General features: G+C 37.7%; 1 protein-coding gene across 1 annotated transcript; it reads left to right on the forward strand.

The window, feature by feature from the left end:
- Window positions 1-290: 290 nt before the first annotated feature.
- On the forward strand, window positions 291-7,749 carry LOC136801671 (uncharacterized). Its single transcript, XM_067058318.1, has 7 exons — window positions 291-504; window positions 734-867; window positions 1,106-1,280; window positions 3,310-3,976; window positions 5,475-6,107; window positions 6,963-7,148; window positions 7,388-7,749. The coding sequence occupies exons 2-7, from the start codon at window positions 837-839 to the stop codon at window positions 7,661-7,663; spliced, it is 1,968 nt and encodes a 655-aa protein (XP_066914419.1). The 5' UTR covers window positions 291-504; window positions 734-836; the 3' UTR covers window positions 7,664-7,749.
- The last annotated feature ends 13,267 nt before the right edge of the window (window positions 7,750-21,016 follow it).

Here is a 21,016-nt window from a genome sequence, read left to right on the forward strand (position 1 = left end):
TGCCATGTTTCGGGAAGGTATTCCAACTGTTCATATTCTGTTTACACTTGTTTCGATGCAATTATTTTTTTCATTATTTTTTTATTTCTCAATTTTAAGAGTTAAAATTCAAAAGTCATTTTTGCCAGGTAGATACTAATAAGACACAAACTAATTTTAGCAATTTGTAAAGTGTATTTCACTCTTCAATTTTTTTCTTGAAAACATTAATTCATAAATTGTTTTTATCTTTAATCACACAAAGGTATCAACAATTCAACATCAATCGCCTTTGACAAAATAATCAAAACGAGAGAAGCATCTTATCCACTCTATAGATGAGAAGTTGGAAGCTGCTTCTCACAAAAGCTATCTGAGTTTGTTGTCGTGTGAGCAGAGTCTTCTTAACCTATCCAGCTGCGATGAAACGGGTGGACTATTTTTTGCTTGCACGTTCGAGTTAATCAAAGAAAAAACTATAATCACGCGTTATCTTGAGCATGGCTCCTACTCTGGCTACTATAGGTAACTTTGATCCCTCTTTTGGAAACCCCTAGCGAAATCTATGATTATAAAAGAAGGGAGTTACTTGAAGTAGTATTAATGATATTTATTACAAAAATAAAATCAGAAAATAACCATGAAATTGAAATAACTATTAGCCGTACAACTATGTTCAAATATCGAATTGGTTTAGCTTCTTTACTAAATGTTTGTAGTAATGCTTCTGTTTCTTTATTGTTTTTCGTTTTAGAAGTTACGGCGAAGCTTTAATAAACAACAAACTGGAATGTAAGACATTGTCATTGAAATCGTTTAACGCTGCTGATGTCGCGAACGACCGACTAAGAAAAGATATGATACGAAAGAAATTGAAAAAAACTAAAGGTATAATTTTCTTCTTACTTAATTCTTTTACTATTTAGATCAAAATAATTTCTTTTAGCAGCTAAAACATTTTTAAACTTATTTCAAAAACTTATAAAGGGAGGGAGGGTTTCGTTCTTTGCAGAATATCCCCGAGAATGTCTTATGATTTCTTTTTAACACAATGGGCATTACTGGTTCTAGTACCATGATGGATTAAGAATAATGCATGAGCCGGTTACTTACTTGATTCTTTTAGGATCCTCAAGACAGCGTGGGTATTATTCCAACAATTTAAGGAATAACAAGACGAGTGTTGTAAACTGTCTGAAAACCTTATTATCAGAATTAGAGGCTTCGAGTGAAATCCGAACTATTGGCTGTGTCGTACTAGTGGATAAGGCAACTACAAAAACAAATGATTCCGACAACAGGTAATTTTATTGATTAATCATATTCAATTTTTTATTAAATATTAAAAAATAATTTACAACTACTGATATATCCTGATACGATTAACCGCTTTCTGGTCTGTCATAGGTTTTTTGTTAGTTAGTTTATGGAATCATCATCAATATTGCTCTGCTCTGCTCCAGCAGTATTTTCTAACCTCGCATCTGGAGATCAGAAATTAGATATTCGTATCAGTACAAAACAGTGACTGCTACTAACTAAAACGCCATTATACGAACAGTTATTCTCTATGATGATCTTTTGGACAGCAGGCTAACTTTTACTTTTATGAAGATAAGGTTTTAAAGGCTAAAAAAAGTTTTTTGACATATATTATTGATGTCATATCTAATAGGACGATTTATAAGTGTATTTTTCAGATTACAAGGTTTTTTGACAGTTACAAAATTTGCTTTTTATACTTTTTTCTTTGACACATGACATATTACGACACCTTACGTTACCTACGAGACATTTTACACAACAGACATCACGTTTTTGGTAAGTTCTACAGTTAAATATCTTCAATTTCTTATTTGAACGATGTACTTCAACAGTACCTTTTATTTATTTGAAATACATTCATTCAAATTGAAATGCAAACTATTCCGTGTTGTTTATATTCTTTCCTTTTCCTATCACGATTCCAACAATTTTAACTATTCTTGTTTGTCAAGCCGGAGAAGTTCTCGACCGTATCACTTTAAGATATACCCTATTTCCTGAATATTCGCCGAATAGAATTTTTAGAATATAGAATGAACAAAATATCTGACATCTGTTTTCGAAATTTTTGGGGAATTTTTGGCTTTTGACCTGAAATCCACATCAAAGTATTATAAAGTGCAAGTCAAAGAGAGAGAAATTTTCTATAAGGGAGCGAATTTGCATATTTTTATATCGTAAGACTGCATTTTCCACGAATCAATCTTTAAAATAAAATCGTTCAAGTTTTATTCTGAAGCCGTTTTATAAGACCGTTCCCCCATTGATAGTCAGTAAAGTGAATTACCTGAAATTCCTAATCAAACCTATAGTGTCCGGTGTGTGATGATTGAACCTACAAATTGACTGTTGTGATTTGTATTTCTTGTCCTTGATCCTTGAGCATCAATAGTAGAAGCTCCAAGACACGGGATAACATTTAGCCTTGTTACATGTTTTTTTAATAAGCATAACGCTTATAAGCATATGAAGGTTTAGATTTGCAGAATTCCTAAGCATAGCATAATCTTATATATCAGTCTGAAATATCTGTTGAAAAAGGTTTGGTAGAGGTCAAGTAAAAAATAAGACATTCCACGGCTAGCTACATTCCACCTCTCCCAAAATCTGAACAAACTTTTACAAAATTTCTGAAAATTCACTAAAAACTTGGCTCGGGGTGATTAAGGATATAATAAGCTATGCATGGATGCTTTGAGAACTTAAGCATACACGAGCCTGACCGAGGGGCTTACACTTGCTTATAAAAAAACATGTACATAAAAAGTGAATAATTAAGTCGAAAGATTGTGTATAATACAAGCAAAAATAAATTTTGATAAAAGTAGATTGAATTAAATTTAGCGTGGATTAATTTTCCCAATTTCGGAGAAATGTAGTCCTCGCGAATAACTTAAAATCCGAGTTTTGGCCAAAACCCCTAGGAAAATGAAAGAAATCATACAAAAACTAACCCACTTAAGGTACATATTTCAACACGTACATTTAAGGTACAAGTTTTTGGTAACTAAGCAATGATCTCTATTGATTAAGAACAATAGAAAGCTAAGCAAATATAATGCGAGCCCTATTTAGGGGTAGACACATTGTATTTGTAGTGCGCAAGGGAAAAAATAGTAGGCATACTTATTTTTGCATAATTTGTCATCTACGTAGTTCTCGGTTCACTTGCACCGTAAAAAACGTACAACCTGTCGGTAGTTTTACGATTCATGGTTTTACCAAAGAAACAACAACATTTAAAATACATCTTGAATAATGAAGTGTCGATCTTTTCTTATTCAGGTATTTGTCGAGCCAGAGAGACTTCGATCAAGGCATCGATTGGGAAGCAAGTCTTGTTGCTTATAAGCTCCAAAATTTAAATTCATCCGAAGAAGCGGAATCAATATTCCAGAAAAGTAATTATACGGGTCCATTGTCTCTACAAGAGCAATTAGACATTTTATCTGAGATACCAAACAATCATTATTATCTTTGGTCGCTGGCCAAAGATCCTGCTGAACAACAAGTTAAATTTGCTCAACGCTTTTCCACGTCTACGAAATACCCGTGTAGTTCGCCAAGAAACAGAATTATAAATACCGTTGTGTTTAACGCAACACCTAGTAATATCATTAATGCCCTTCATGTTATGCTTGATTTATACAATGATTCTGATGTCAAAGGCCCACCTTCGAAGAGAAGAAAGTGCGTGTTTGACAAAAAGAAAAGAGTCGTCGTTGACACTCCATACATTTGTAATCACCTTGGTATTGACGAGGAGGAAGTCTTAGAATTGTCCAAAAACATCTCTTCAATCGCAACACAGAAAAACAAAGACGAGAAACTCTATCTGCATTACGTGGAAAAACTTTTTTCATCAGGCTGCTTGAATTGGAGAGTATTAAAGGCTCCATCTCTTCAAATAATTTTAATGAACAACATTGATCCGATGACTGGTGAATTTAAGGTAAGTCAGTGCTGAGCAGAATCTTGGGCTCTTTTTATGGGAATCCAAGCCGATAAGCCCAAGGGACTTCGAATGGATTTTTGTGTATTTCGTTTTTTTGGTGTGCGTTTTTATTTCTTATGGGCTCTATTAATGGGAATACTTATTCACTTTCTCCACCTCTTCTTTTCGCTTGGGTTTCGCCCTTTTGTCAAAACTGCCACCACCCTGCCCGCCACTCCCACCCTTACCGCCCCTGTCTCAACGTGGTTTATTCGATCTATACCGTCTCGTTTATTGGACTGCTCTCCCTACCACTATGCCACCCTGTCCTGGTTATCTAATTTCATTATTAACTGCTTGTACAGCCCTATAAAGTTTTAATAAGGATGATTGATAATTAACTTATTGGTAATAGTTACTAAAAAGTTAGCAACACTGAGAACCAAAAAAAGCTCTCTGCGAGCTAGAAAAATCGCCCTGTCAATCAAATATCGCAACATACTTTCAAAAACAAACAGCCAATCAACCACAATCGGGAGATTGACAACTTCGGCAATTGCCAATCAAACTACAGGGAACCAATAAGAATAGCTAAAACAAAACATTACATCTTCCTAAAACATCAAAGAATAGCTAAAACGAAACATTACGTCTTCCTAAAACATCAAACAATAGAATTACAAGGACCACAGACGACCTTTGTAAACGTGCTAAATGCTGGCATGAAACTAAACATCATCCTTTTTGAAAATTGCTGTAGAAGAAGAAGGACATCAATATTGAAAAAATGGCAGAAGGTAAAAATATCTTTATTCTATATTACCCCAATTAAGGACTTACATTCAATCAACAAAATAGAGTAATTAAAATAATTTATGAAACTAATTAATCAGCGCTATTTTAAAAAAACTGCTGAGCTTGAGGATGTAGTATCTTGGATAATACTGATACTACATGGCCCGCTGATCTACAAGAAGTTATTGAATTAAAGGGCCGAAAACTTCATTTGAGTAGATCTGAGTCAACTGATGACCTCCTATAAGCTCTTCAATCTAACAAAAACAACAGATAATCCTTAAAATTCATGACATAACTATTCGAAAACATTATCTTAAAAAATCTCAATAATCCAAGAAGATAATGAGTTATAAATCATAAAAATATATTATCTGTTACATCAAATTATGAATATTAGAAAAAATTTCACTCTAAAAAATTTTTTTTATGACTTCTATACCTTCAGAAACATGACTTCATTATTCCATGTATCTGCTCTCCCTGTTACAGCCTAGGGTCTCTATCTCTTTAAAAATCTTATCGGCAGTACTCTGACCATATATATTTTTTTGTTTTTTGTTTTTGTTTTCATTTTCCATCAAAATAAGCCCAAGGGACTTCGAATGGATTTTTGTGTATTTCGTTTTTATTTCTTGGGCTTAACTACTCTATGGGAATCCGATACCATTAGACCATGCAGGGAAGAGTTGTCTTTTATTTCTAATCTTTTTTACTTTAGGATAAAGATTTTGTGCACGTGACAATCAAAGGAACGACGACAGGTCCAATCATCACTTGCTCCTGCGCAGTGTTCGACCTCCTGCAGTCCACAGTAAACGAAGAAGATGTAAACGGTTCAGTGGGTTTTCGAGGCTTGAAATGCTGTCATTCTCGGCTCGCAGAAGATTTACTCGTCCTCAAACCCATGAATTTCGTGCCGAATGAACTTGAGGAAACTTCAATAGGGAGACATTATTTTAATGCAGATTCAATTTCCAAGGCAGAGGAATCCGTTAATATGCCAATCCTACAGCTACCTGGAAAAATAAACGTTTTCAGGTTCGCTGTAGTAATCGAAAACAATGAGGCGGAACTGATTACGATTTGCAGGAATAAAAAGGGACACAACACAATAACGTGTCACAACTCCTATTGCCGTTCAAAAATTTCCAAGGAGCGGTACTTGGATACGTTCCAAAAATCTGATAACCTTTGCCCACACCTTGAGTTTCTAAGGAGTTCTTTTGATGTGACCACCCTGAGGTTCACAGAAGGTGTGCAGGACGAAGATGAAAATGAAAATGAAAATGAAAACAACAACGACAACGACATGGAATGTGATGATTTTGTATCCGACGCTGAACCTATTGAGGTACTGCTCGCTTTACAAACTTTAAATCTTAATTACAAAATACACTAAGGTCAAATAAAGGGCTGAATATGATAAAAAAAAAACACAATATGTACAACTGATAAAAATAACAAAATAACCAGATCTGGGTGTCTAATCCACACACTATCATAGTGTAACCATAGAACTATCATCAGATAGAATAAATACAAGCTTTTTTCCTCAAAATGAAGCGTGTCTATAAGGGGTCCCTTAGCTGCAATGGGAATTCTATTATACGCGTGTAATAATAATTTCTTTGTTGCTATCGTATATTAATTACATATTTTCACATTCTTGATCAGAACATAATTTGATTATTTTCAAATGGAAATTTAGGGCACATCGGTCTCATCAGTAAAAATAAAAATTATGTATTCGAAATCAGCTACTTTCATAAATTCATCAGTGGTGAAAACTATTTGAAAACGCACTCCTTAGGAAAGAAATCTAGCTGTCAAGTTTTCACCTAAATTAGTCATTCCTTCCATGTAGATTGGAATCCAGATTATAGTTTTTGAAGTGAAAATTGATGAAAGCACAGAATATCAACTCCTAAAATTTCAGATTGTAAGCTGAAATAGATTTGTAAATATCAAACATTTTTTAAAATGAAATCTTTCTGAACTGAGACAAAATGTAGTGAAAATATACCCTTTATGAAGAGGTTTTTATCCATGCTTCAGATTTTGAGAAACTGTTTTTACGACCAATAATCACTTTTAACAAAAGGAATCTGAATAGACGATGACGCAGCCAAAGTAAGATGTTATTCTATCTGATAACAGTTCACTAGTGTAACATAACATTCTAAGTCGTTATTCCATCTCATTTTAGTGGGAAAAGGTGTTCGACGAAGATACTGGTCGATGGAAATTCCATGAGAAAGCTCCAAGCGTTTGGCGCGTCAGCGATAAGAGGGACGAAATTTATCAAGAAAACATCAAAAGGCGGGCAATACAAATTTTACTTGGTCAGGAAATCAAACTCATTCCATCAAAGAATGGTAATTGTGGATGTGAGGTAAGCTTAATTTACGTTTTTCCAATGTCAATGTAATCAAATCAAAGTTAGTTATAAAATCTATGAAAATCTTGTGGATTAAAAGTTAACTGATTTGATTTTATTTTAATGCAAAAGAACCAATTGTTGTGTCGACAGCCTATTGCGTGATACCATTTTTTATAAGCGCAGTCATATCATATCCACTTCCATGAAAGTCATTCTAACATTTCATAACAAGTTTTATCTTGTTTATTTAGGGTGGATGGTACAACGAAGAGAATCCAGACGGTCATATAATGCCTCGCGGGGAAACTATCGTTTACTCTACCATGGGTGCAGCCAAAGGTCGACTTTACGAGCGAGCGTGTATGGGTGGCAGCTGCTTTCGGGACTATGACGGGTCTGAAGACAGTTTGTTTCGATCTAGCACAACAGTTGCCTGCGGGTACGAAATAGGCTGGGAGTTCGTGGACAGCGTAATGACCAGCAAACAAACAAACATTTTCAGGGTTTGTCAAGGTTGTCAAAAATAGGTACACAGACTACCAGTCTCCATGTGAATTTATGTCCAGGAACACTCTGATCAAGTGGCTTCAGCAATGGATCTGGACTTTGTTCAAAAATGTCCGAGTTGTGGATCAGATCCAAAGTACCTGGCCGCCGATGCCACAAAGATCGGAATTACATTTAAACAGATTAATGTGACGCCAATTGAGCAGCCTGTCGGAGATTCTTTTCCTACAAAAAGAAGGAGATATGACCGAACCTTCATTAACAACCGCAACAGTAAATCAAGAATAGTCGTCAACGAGGCTCTAAATTTAATTTCAAGACATTTTTGTGGCAAAGTCAAGGCCAGTAAAGAAGATTTAGAAGTAGCGAAAAAAACACTGATGAAATCAGAAATCCCTGTGGTGCGTTTAGTGACAGAAAAACTCTTTGAGTGTGATATCTCAACTCTCGAAAGAACATCATTGAGTAAATTAATAGTGATATTAACCAAAGATACAAGTTTAATTAATCTAATTCCAAAAAGATACCTACCTCAATTTGAAACTTTGAACACTTTATTGGCGTCGGTGAATGCAATCGAAGAGAACAGTGATCTGTGGCGAGTTGTAGAAGAATTCCATCGGTCTTCAAAGTTCTTCTTTCCTGAGCTCGGTGATTGGCTGTTCATCGTAACATCGCTCTCCAAAGGATCTGCACCTAAAACATACGGAGTTGAATTTCTGAGATATCTTTTTCTTCTAAGAAAAGAGATAATGGATGATGACGTTCCCCCTGAAGATCCAAGATTCGTCAAGAAATATAATCTAAGAGACGGGAGAGCGTACTATTTTCATGATGGGGACCAGATTCGGGAAACGAGAAAGTTTAGCGCCGACAAAGACAACAAAAGGTTGGACAACTTTGACGATCTTCCTGACAAAGACGTTTGTTCAAAGATTTTTCCAACTGCCAAAGGCAGATCCTATTTGTTTTTGTGGTTTTGCCCAGCACACGGGCACTGTTACGGATATCATATAATTCCCCACGCAGAAGGCCGAAAGGATGCTGCAGCGCCTCTATACGCTTTCTTGAAAAAGGCACCATATGAAATTTTTTATGACTTTGCTTGTTCATTGGAGGAGTATGGTAGGAACAGGGAAAGTGGTTTCTTCCAAGACACCCGCTTTTTCCACGATATCTTCCATGGATATGGACATAAATGTTCTGATGTGTTCAAGTCAAACAGATTGCTTGGATTCAACGGCTTGAACACATCCATTTGCGAGCAGTTTAACAGTTTTCTGCAGTGCATCAAGACATCAGGGAAACTGATGACACAGGAGCATTTCACCTTTTATGTCCAATTTTTCATTTACCAATGGAATCTGGCTCGAAAAGACTCGTTTGCAAAAAGAATTGCTGTTGCAATCGCCTGCACCAGATAAAGTTATTTTTATAGCTACATTCCTTGTAAAACAATTATTTTTATAGCTACATTCCTTGTATCCTTGTAAAACAGTTATTTTTATAGCTACATTCATTGTAAAACAGTTATTTTTGAATCTACTTTAATGTCAAAAATTTTCGCGGTCAGAAAATCTTTATTATTTCGCGAGAATTTTATTTCGCGCATTTGACTTAATGAAATATTTCGCGTTGTGTGTCATTTTCGAATCATGAAGAAAAAGTTTTTGCCTGTTTTTTTTTATAAAGTGGAAAGTGAAAGTATTTGTTTTTGCTCTTTTTTTTAGTTTTTCAAAATATTATCACCACATGTTCTATACATGCAATCAAATAGTAATTTAGTACTTTAAGATGGGTGTCAACTGAAAAAAAAATAAGTTCGCCCTTTTTAATCTTCAAGTTCTTTAAATCCCTGCTGGGAATGTTTGCATTATTATCTATTGCTTTTTTAAATTCAATTTCATCAGTAAGGTTTGCAATTTGATGGCAGTTTATTGACAGTCATAGTGGGCAGCATCCAACCCCCACTTGAAAAAGGTCAACCCCACCTACATAGGGTTACCCCCACTGGAAATCTCTTACCAGCCCAACCCCACCTCATTCAACAATCGACATGTATTATATTTTTTGCTATTTGTTAACCTTTAGACACCGCTGTTTTTAAAAACAGCGCGCGCTGCTGCCGCTGTTTTTTTCATGAAAATGGAGGTTTCGCGGAAAATGTCATAAAATCTGAACCGCTAAAGCTTAAGTAAAAAGTAAACCCATTTTGAAAAGCTAAGGATCTATTTTTTCAGATAACACCAACGGTAATGGTTATTTGCCAGCTGAAAAACACCATTCTATCACGAGAGAACTTTTGGATCAACAAACTAAAAACCTTAAAACCCAAGGGTTTAAACCAAGAACTCAATTTGATAGCGCCTTAAGTCTGTGTTTACACGTCCATTTTTTCCAGATCACTTACAGACGGCTCATAAATATACGTCACAAAAAAGCGTTTATTTGACGTCAAAAAAAATTTTTTTTTTGTTAAAAAAACTGAATTTTTTTAGCTAGAAATATACCTTGAAAACGGCCCTGGCCGAAACATGTTGGAAATTTCTAGCATCTAATGGTATTTTTGTCTCGATCCTCCGTCCGATATATTGCTGTAGCTGGATATAATTAAAAATGTGTACTATTTTATTTTTCAAATAAGTTTACGTGATTGAAGTAAGACGACAAAAATGCAAAGGCTTGAAATGTGGTTTCATCTCGAAGGGATCGTAAAAATTGGTGTTTATACTAAAGCATTTTGGTTGATAAATATTTTTAACCTTTTAGAACTGACTCTGAGTGCATGAGTCTGTAAACACTTTTTTCTAGCCTCGCAATAAGACTACTCTTGTTAAATCTAACATTAATATTCATTCATTGTCACATCATTATTTCAATTACAAGTTATTGTTTATTTTGAGTAAGGTTATTTACACTTTGAAGTATTTCATTAAATAAATCATTAATTTGGTGGTTGAATGTTTTCAGTTTGTCAAAATGATTAATTTTGATCATTCCAAATAAATTTGATTGTTTTGATATTCATTTTGATATTTTTCTGCTCAGGAGGAATTTTTCAGGAATTTTCCAAAAACCGACCCCTTTTTACAAAGGAAAAGTGTGTTGAGTGTTTTTATATAGACTTTTTGATAATGACTAATAACTAATACTAATAATAATTCGATACTTGACATGAAAAATATCTGCTGAGATTCTTTTTCCCTCAACAGATTGATAACAGAAGCTTGGTTCACCAAAAATCTTACCTACACAAGTAACACAAGTAAGTAATATAGTTTTTAAATAGTCAATGCGCAGGTAAAACGGAGGAACCCAGAAATTTTCCAGTTTGCAGAGTGTGGCACGTTTGATGGAGATCGAGTGCACAACTCGGAAAAAGTAAAGTGTAGGTGCAAAATTTTGAGGTTTTCAGGTGCAAGTTCAGACTTGCAGCAGAGTTTCAGCTATTTTTTCCTCAAGCTCAAGTGCAGGCGTATAATATTATAATTCTTTTTTTTGCCTTTTGGGCGAATTTTCGAGGTATAGGTGCACCTTGTCTGGACCAAAATTTATCAGGTGTGTTATTCCAGTGCACAGAACTTGTTTTCTCCGAAATTTTTCCTCAAGTGCAGCCTTGCCATACTGTACTCTGCAAACTGGGAAATTTTTGCTGACGCAAAATAAATCTGTATACATCCAATTAGAATTTATCGAATACTCGTTACAATGACCATTTGTCCGTCTATTGCAGTTAACGATAGCCTGATCAAGAGTAATCTCTGAACAGATTCTAATTTTCCGCACATGGCACGTATTCTCTCTAAAGTAAAGACCATATGGGACCCCGTAAGAGAATCTGTCCAGATTAGGGGCACCGCTTGGATTATTTTTATCGATTGGTGTATTCCTATTAAGTTTGAAGTCAAAAAAGTTACTTTCTCAGGCGGGACGGCTAAGAATGTTATAATCTTGTATCCCAACGAGAAACCATGGGGTTGAGCGTGAATTAGTCGACTAGTTAAATAGTCTAGTTGAACCTGACTGGGGATGCGGCACATCAAAGGCCGATTATCATTCCTCTCCGATGGGAAATTGGCCCACTCCTATCTATTAGAGCTGTAGCGTTGGCGGCCACCAATCCACCATCGAAATATCAGATAACGAAATACACCTTTCCAGTAATTCGTAAAACTAATGCGCGCGCATTATTTTGATGTCTCCACCGTTTGGTCTCTGGAGGTAAACAAACCCGTTTTTGCCTGCATTCCCTTACGGAAAGTTTTTTTTTTTGGCTTTTCTTAAGTTCTGTCGAACAAAATTCCATCAAATTTAAGTATGTTCAATCTATTCATGATATTATACCACCCTGAAAATATTTTTGCAAAAGAAGATCGCTGTCAAAAGTTAGAGGCTGAAATCCCACTTTCCCTAACCCCTCGCAGGCAAAAACACATTTTTTACCTCCCAAACAATTTTATACACAACAGTGGAGCGCACATTTTCCCGGACCATTTCTGAGAACTTTGAATTAAGGGAAAGGTGTATTCTCACCCAATGGCAGGGCCGGCGAATCAATTTTGAAAGTGGAGGGGCCAAATAGTAAGTGTCTAAGGAGACGCCACCATGGTTGGTTGGTTTTTTTTTCTTAGTAAAAAAGTGGGGGCCATGGTCCCCCGCTCCCCTCCCCCCCGTTTAGCCGGCCCTAAATGGAAATTTGGAAAGTCCTTATTATCCGCCAAAGTACCCGGAAAAATCTGCTTTTGTCGCTACCAATATATTTTTCAGATCGAATAGAGATTGATATCAATTGGATCGATATATTTTTAGAATCGATTGTTTGATTGGATCGATAAGATCAATAAGTAATAGATATAATTTTACAATCGATAATTTGATTGGATCGATGTAAGATCGATAAGTAATTAGTGGGGTCGTTTAGCATAATTTACGGGAAAATGATAAGATCTAGCTGAAACTTTCTCCAGACCTTCTCTATAGGATGGTTACGCCTCAGGAAAAATTCCCCTAAAATCCCACTGGTGGAACATCCCTTTTTGGGGACATTTCTTTTTTCCCTAGGCAATTTTTTTGAAAAATATCTCGAGTTAGGTAAGGAAATCAGCTATAACCGTTAAAAAGTCTTCTATATAGATTTTCGAGAGCTTCCGAATGGTATACATAATATTGTCTGGAAATAAGTTTGAAATTTTCAAAATATTTCGCCCTTAGGGTTTTGCATGGGGAAAATAGAAATGTCCCAAAAAAGGGATGTTCCGCCAGTGGGATTTTAGGGGAATTTTTCCTGAGATATAAGCATCCTATAGAGAAGGTCTGGAGAAGGTTTCAGCTAGATCATATTTTTTTCCTACAAACAGCCTGTATTTTTGTAACACAACCACACTAAATCGATAAATGATCCTGACCAAAAAATTCTTGAGTATCGATCTGGTATCGATCCCTACTCGATCCTTTATCGGAATCAATAAGTAATTTATCGATCCTTTATTGATCCTTCATCCATCCGTGCCGTACCAATTATCAATATCCTATAGAGCCCGACAACGAACCTCAACATGGCCCGAGAATTCTCGGGCCTCTTCGGGCCATGTTCGGGCCGAGAGACCCTATCAATTCTTTTTGCCCGAACTTGACCCGAATCATTCGGGCCACGTTCGGGCTACGACTTAAGACGTAAACTGTTCAACCTATACCTTTGTGCCTGTGTCAGAAGATTCCATTGATTAATCCAGCTTGTCCAGTCATAATGAAATTAAAACGTGAAAATGACGTTGAAAATGTGTGAAAATGTTCATTTTAATTTATTTCGTCGCGTTTCATCCAGTTCATGTTGCTAAATAAACTTAACAAGCTCCTCGTGGACCACGCTTCAAAGTTTTAAACCAGGACCAGTTACGACCCTCGACATGGCCCGAGAATTCTCGGGCCAAAACTTTTATTGGAATTCGCGTAAAGCCCGAGTATGGCCCGTGCGTGGCCCGAGAATTCGGGACGTGTTCGGGCCACACGCGGGCCACGCACGGGCTACACTCGGGCCAATTTTTGAAAACATGATTTAAACAGGCGTGTAATTTCAGGACTGATTTTTTTAAACATTTTCTTTGAGAAAAACTTGGTTTCTCTTACTTAATTACAGTATATTAAATATATGAATGTTATACAGTCAGGGAAATCCCTCAATTGCGGTATACTGCAATTGCGGTAGTTTTCATTCGTGATTAGCCCACAAAGGCTTATAACAGCTACATATAGTGCTGGTCGACAAAGATAAACAAACATCGACTGTAAAAAATCGTACGAGAAGATAGCTTTTCTTTATTAAAAGAATCTGATCTACGGAAAAAATATTTTGTCTGTGCGTTAAAAAGATATCATTAATTATGTACAAAAATTGCCTGTTTTCTCCTTGAATCTTGAATTCTGTTTCTTGAATATACTGCAATTGCGGTATATGAAAAATTTAAAAGTGACGTTTATACCGCAATTGCAGTAAGAAATTACTACCGCAATTGAGGGATTTCCCTGACTGTTATAAATTCATATAAATATTAAATGTCTTATTTGGTATGAAAACATAGTTATAAATATACTTAGGGTGGAAATATTTGCTAGTAAACTGGTCCTGGTTTTAAACTGAAGCGTGTCCACGGGAAGCTCGTAAAGTTTTTTTGAGCGATATAAACAAAACAGACAAATCTTATTTTGTACTATTTTGTTTGACTGGAGATGCTGAATCAATTTAAACATGGCCCGAAAATGGCCCAAATGACTCGGGTCATGTTCGGGCCAAAAGAATTGATAGGGTCTCTCGGCCCGAACATGGCCCGAAGAGGCCCGAGAATTCTCGGGCCATGTCGAGGGTCGTGACCAGTTTAATAGCAAATATTTAAGTGAAATCTAATTTTTCTAGAGAAAATATTGAAAAAATGCAGTCCTGAAATTACACGCGGGTTTAAATCATGATTTCGAAAGTTAGCCCGCGTGTGGCCCGCGTGAGGCCCGCCCGCAGCCCGTAAACTCGGGCCATGCCCGGGCCATCCTCGGGCTTTATGCGCATTCCAATAAAAGTTTTAGCCCGAGAATTCTCGGGCCATGTGTCGAGGGGTCGTGCCCGACACCGCCTGGATAAAGAAAGGCTGTGTGGCATCAATGGTGATGAGAAGCACCTTTTATCCCTGAGCTCAAACTTTCCCTGAAACGATCAAACACCCAAACCACGAAAGCCCTATGTTCTTCTAGTCGTTCTAATCTATAACTGACGACAAATTTTTGAATGAATTTGTTTAGTACTTTTTTGGTGGTGTGGTTCAAGGTGATTAACGCTAGTTTTTGGAAAAGATAAGAGGGGGTAAATATATTCAAAGCACATGTATGAAGTACATCTTTTACCTTTGGTAGATTCGAGTGGTGTAAGGATTCGTCTCTTTCATCGACATTAAGTGTGATTTCTTTTTTTTTTGTTGCTTGACAGAAACTTTCAGTTCGCCATTTTCTTCGTCTGTATGTATTGGTAGATCAGCCAATCACAGCGCGTTGATTGTGAGGATTACGTCACCTTTTCAATTCCTAATTGTACGGTAAACGATAAATGTACTGATACGAGATTTTACCACTGACCTTTATATAACCCTGGACCAAACAATATCTGCCATCTTTGATTGGAGTTTTTTTAGAATTAGTCGCGCGGCTGAGGTCGAAAAAAGTGGCTAGAAAATGATTTTCGTGATACACCTCTTAGATTCCACTTTTTTCGATGGAAACTCTCGAATTAGTATATGTAGATTCCAAAATCAAAAAGTTTCCACGATATTATCGTGCAAGTAATGAGTAAATGGCGATTTTTAGCGTTTCCAGGCAAAATTGCAAGGCCTGGAAATTCATGATTTTTGGGGGGTCTTCAAATTAAAAAAATACCTATATCACATGATAGAGCTCTTCAAACTGAGCAAAAAAGTGTATTACACCAAAGTCCCAACTTCTCTAGATCAAAAGTTATGGGCCTATTTGTGGTAAAAAACTGATGGAAAACAGGGAATTTCCCCACAATCTGCATTAATTTATGCAAAATTAAACACCTTTTTGAGCACAAATAGGCCCATAACTTTTGATCTAGAGAAGTTGGGACTTTGGTGTAATACACTTTTTTGCTCAGTTTGAAGAGCTCTATCATGTGGTATAGGTCTTTTTTTAATTTGAAGAACCCCCAAAAATCATGAATTTCCAGGCCTTGCAATTTTGCCTGGAAACGCAAAAAATCGCCAATTACTCGTTACTTGCACGATAATATCGTGGAAACTTTTTGATTTTGTAATCTACACATACTAATTCGCGAGTTTCCATTGTTTTTTTTGGAATCTAAAAGATGTATCACGAAATGAAACGTTTTTCGACCTCAGCCGCGCGACTAAATTGGTACCCAAGGAGAAGCCATTGCAATGCTAAAAATTAACGTCTAGCGCCGCTACATCATCAAAAGAATTTGAGGGAAAGTAGACCTAGCTCTCTCGATGCATTTACACCGCTATCGAGTAGTGCCGACATTAGGGTACCAACCCGGGGGGGTACTAGGATTGATGGGTGTCGGGTATGTGCGTGCCAGACCTCTGGACCCTTACCCTTAGAGAGACTGAATTTTGGTGAAAAGGTGACCCTTAGAGAGACTCAGTGTAGAAAAACCCAACCCTTAGAGAGACTTTTTCACAAAAAATTTCTATAATGGGCCAAAGAAATTCGATTTTTAAAAGAATTTCCCCAATTTTCGAAAAATTTCTCTAATTTTTGAAAAATTTTCTCACTTTTTTAAAAATGTTCTCACTTTTTTGACTTTTCACTTTTCTTTGACCCGAGTTTGTGAAAAAACCGACCCTTAGAGAGACTGATTTTGACTTTTGTTGTTTTGGTAACCCTTAGAGAGACTTTGGGAGGGTGAAAAACCCTACCCTTAAGGCACGCACATACCCAGCACCCATTTTTGCCTAAGTACCCCCCCCGGGGGTACCAATTTTCAAAAAACTCCGATCAAAGATTTTGCTTGGCTGGGATTGAGAAGCTTTGTCCAGGGTTATATAAAGGTCAGTGGATTTTACATAGGCCATTTCACGGTCGAAATGGATCATGGGTAATCAGGACTGATTGCGCCTCCATTACGGCTTCCCGCGCAGTGGTCCTGATTACCCATTACGCTTTGCGACTGTGAAATGGCCTATTGAACTGACTGTTTGTGGTGGAAAATGTTATATCGGATGGCCAAAAGTCACCTCACCTTCTTTTCTTTTCTTTCCTATCTCTTATCTGACTGTCTGAGTTTCTGAGACTTAGTTTCTCATTTCTGACTGAGTTTTCATACCTGTCAATCATTTGTCCATCAATTTCGACCAGTCTAATTTTCGCACCGAGTGGGATTCGAACCACCACCAAAGAAAGACCTTCAAATTCGGAAGCCAGCGCTCTATCCGTTGAGCCATCGCCGCACAGCAAAACCACGCAATTCATAACATATTATACCGAACTGGCAAAAGACGGGGGTAATATTATTATAATATGGGTAACAGTACCCCTTTTTTAAACCTGACTGAAATTCGAGCCGTTACTAGCAACCCTGCGGGGCCCAAGGCGCCGAGTATGCACCCGGCACAGTGACAAGCCGTTACTAGCAACCCTGACCCTACCTAACCCCCGGAAAAGTGACTATCAGCGATCCGTGGATAAAAAAATAAAATTAAAAAATGAAGGTGACTATTGGCCATCCGATATAAGAGCATCCGTTTGTGGTTGGATTCTAGAATTGCGCGATTGCTTTTAAGGAATTTCAAAAATGGAGGTTTTTGGCATTTGGTGGGAAAATGAAAAAAATGTTCCAGTTTCAGCTACTGACCGACCGACCGACCCATTTTTCAAAGCTTCTAGGACACGAACCAAACAATCAATTGGGCCTGGCCTAGGGAGGTCAGTCAAATTTTCGAACATCATAATATATATAAGGGGCCACTCACATATTGATTTTTCCCATGCTTAGCGTCATCCCGACGCTATAGGATGGGTGGGTTAAATCAAGCGATGCTAAGAAAATCTAGTAGAGATATCAATTTTCAAGGCCCAACAGATGCTCAAATTTCCAGAGGACCCTGCCGACGCACCGGACTGTCCGGTGTATTTGTCCGGTGGCAAAAAGTATCCTTTCGCTACACCGGACGCAATAAGTCCGGTGTCAGTCCGGTGTTGCATACAGGGAATTTTGGACACCGGACATTTATGAAACAAAAAAAAATTAAGAAACACCGGACGCACCGGACTGGTCATGTCCGGTGTTTTGATTGTCCGGTGGAAAAAAATATCCTTCTCCAACACCGGACATCCGACTTTCTTAAGTCCGGTGTAGAGATTGTCCAGTGGTAAAAAAAATTCTCATTTTACACCGGACTTTCGCGTGTCCGGTGTTCGTTAAGTCCGGTGCGTCGGCAGGGTCCTATTTCCAGAAAACTATAACTTTCATACTTATATTATTTTTCTAGTAGCCAGTTGGGTGTTTAAGATAAAAACAGCAAATTTATTGCTCTTTTCTGCAATTATTGTTGAAAACGGCAATTTTTTCAACAATGAAATGCTGAGTCAGCAAAAAAGTAAAAAAGTAAATAAATGAAAATTGGCATTTTCGGCAATTATTGCCGTTTTTGGAAATAAAGTTGATTTTATTATTGAACACGTGGTATTTGACACCCTCACAATAAATAGGTCCACTGTGCCTCGTTCAGTTTTGTTTTCAACTGGTTTTTGCCGGAAATGCAGATAGCAAAATCGAGTCATATCCAGTCATATGTAAACAAACTTACGATGGAGGCTTTGTTTTCTCTTACTGACTGTGTTTCGGCATCAATACAGGATCTTGTTATATACATATTATTTTAGAATTTTTCATGTTATTGAGCAATGAAAAATTACTTTAAAAATCCGAAAAACCTTTAGTAGAGGGCATTTTGTAAAATCGCTCGAATGTTTTGATCAAAGCACTTGTTATACATTTTTGGAAAGCTAAGGGGTAGGGGAATCGAAATTACAATGTTTCCAATTTTTTTTCGGTCACTTTGGTCTGATTTTCGGACAAATATGAACGGTCTCAGGCAAAAATCATAGGGTTAAAAATTAATGAAAATTTTAGCTCGAGAAAACGGAGACCTGTTGTATATTTTTGGAAAGCTCTCAAAAATTAAGATTAGAGATATATTGCAAGTATAGTTGATTTCAGTACCTAAATCGAGATATTGAGCTTCAAAAAGCGCAAAAACTGGACAAAAATAGCTGTTTCTGGCTGAAAAACACGGTTTTCAAGGGTTAATATCTCGAGAAGCAAATATAAGCTATTTATAGTTTACCTGCTTTGTTGAAAATAATTTTTATGACGCGCGTGCTATTATTTTCAAAGAGTGTTTTAGGCGTGCTTAAATCGCACGCCTTGGAGTTTTTTTAACCTTTTTAGGCGTGTTATTTTCGCACTCGTAAATCATTTTACGCGTGTGCCAGCGCGCGCGCGTGCTTTCACACGCCATTCATGGCCAGGCCTGAAAAACAAAACCTGATTTACAAAATTTGTGGGTTGTAAAATGTATATCTGCTAGTCATAAAATTTATTTAATGATGTCATGCATAATTATGTTTAATATATCATTATTGAATTCGAGATTACATCCAGCAGCCATTGAGAAACATCTGAATTCCCACCATCTTGAAATTTCTGACTTTGCATGATTTTTTATTATCCAATCATGATGTTTTATTTACCCGGAATTCTGGTGGCGAGTAACTCATAAAAAATACTCGCGTAACAAATATAAGATTCTGAAATGGTAGAGTAGAGCTGCAAGCAGAGCTGTATCGTTCACTTGCACTGTTAAATTGGTTATGAAATTTTGCTGCTTTGATTGGTCAGGCATTTAATGGCTATGCAAGTTTCCCTCCTCCTATGCAAGTTACCCGATCTCATGGTATAACCCAGACGTAATTAATCGAACCAATCGAACGGTATTTTTAATCGAACTTTGTCGAACTTAATCGAACCTTGTTGGCCGATTAATGTTCGACTAAGTTCGGTTGTCGAACTTTAATCGAATACTCGCAAATTTCTCAAAATACAAAGTTCGATTAAGTTCGATTACTGAAATCGAACTTAATCGAACTTCTTTTAAAGAGACCTCGACAGTTCGATTAGTTCGATTACATTAATCAAACTTAATCTAACTAATCGAACTTTGTCAAGTTTAATCGAACAAAAAATTGAGAAAACCCGAGCAACTGAAGGCCGCTCCACTTGCGCGTAATTTGATCGCACTTTTTGCCGGCCTTTGACGACGACACTTTGAGGAGCCTTGAAGCACCCCCGCTGGTGCAGGCGTGTACCCTCACATTCCCCCAGACCAGTGGGCACCGATCAAACTCCCCGGAACCCCGACCGGGACCCCCAGGGGCCGTCCACGGTGGTACCCAAATGAGGTCATTTTTCCCAATTTTGACAAATTTTCGCCAATTTTCCAATTTTTGCCGGTTTTTGACGACGCTTTAAGGAACTTTGAAGGGCCCCCACCGGTGCAGGCGTGTACCCTCACATCCCCCTGACCAGTGGGCACCGATCGAACTGCCCGGAACCCCAGCCGGGACCTCCAGGGGTCGTCCACGGTGGTACCCAAAGGAGGTAATTTTTTCCAATTTTGACCAATTCTTGCCAATTTTCAAGCCTTGCCAAGCATTTTAAAGGCTTTTGGAGCACTGACGGAGGGTGCTGGCTTTGAGGGACAGTAAGGCAGAGGGTATCCAAAGGGGTCCGAAGGGCTATGGGAGGCTGTGGAGGGCTGTAAAGGCCTCAATTGGTCTCACCGGTGATTTTTCCTGGTGAGAAAGGGGTGTAGCAGCCTCAATTGAGGAGGTCATTTTTGGCAATTTTTGCCGGCTTTTGACGGCACTTTGAGGAACTTTGAAGGACCCCCAATGGTGCAGGCGTGTACTCTCACATCCCCCTGACCAGTAGTGAGCACCGATCGGACCCCCTGGCAAACCAGCCGGGACCCCAAGGGGCCGTCCGTGGTGGTACCAAAAGTAGGTCATTTTTTTCCAATTTTGACCAATTTTCAAGCCTTTCCGCCTTTCTAAGCCTTTTAAATGCTTTGGATGACTGATGGAAGGTGCTAGCTTTGAGGGAAAGCAAGGCAGAGGGTACCCAAAGCGGGGTCCAAAGGGGTCTGAAGGGCTGTGGTAGGCTGTGGGGGGTGGGGGGTTTCTGTAGAGGCCTCGATTGGTCCCACCGGGGCTGGTACCCAAAGGAGGTCAATTTTTGCCGGCTTTTGATAACACTTTGAGAAACTTTGAATGACCCCCGACGATGCAGA

Source organism: Clytia hemisphaerica, unplaced genomic scaffold (assembly GCF_902728285.1).
Source record: "Clytia hemisphaerica strain Z4C2 unplaced genomic scaffold, Clytia hemisphaerica genome assembly, whole genome shotgun sequence".
NCBI classification, from domain to species: Eukaryota; Metazoa; Cnidaria; class Hydrozoa; order Leptothecata; family Clytiidae; genus Clytia; species Clytia hemisphaerica.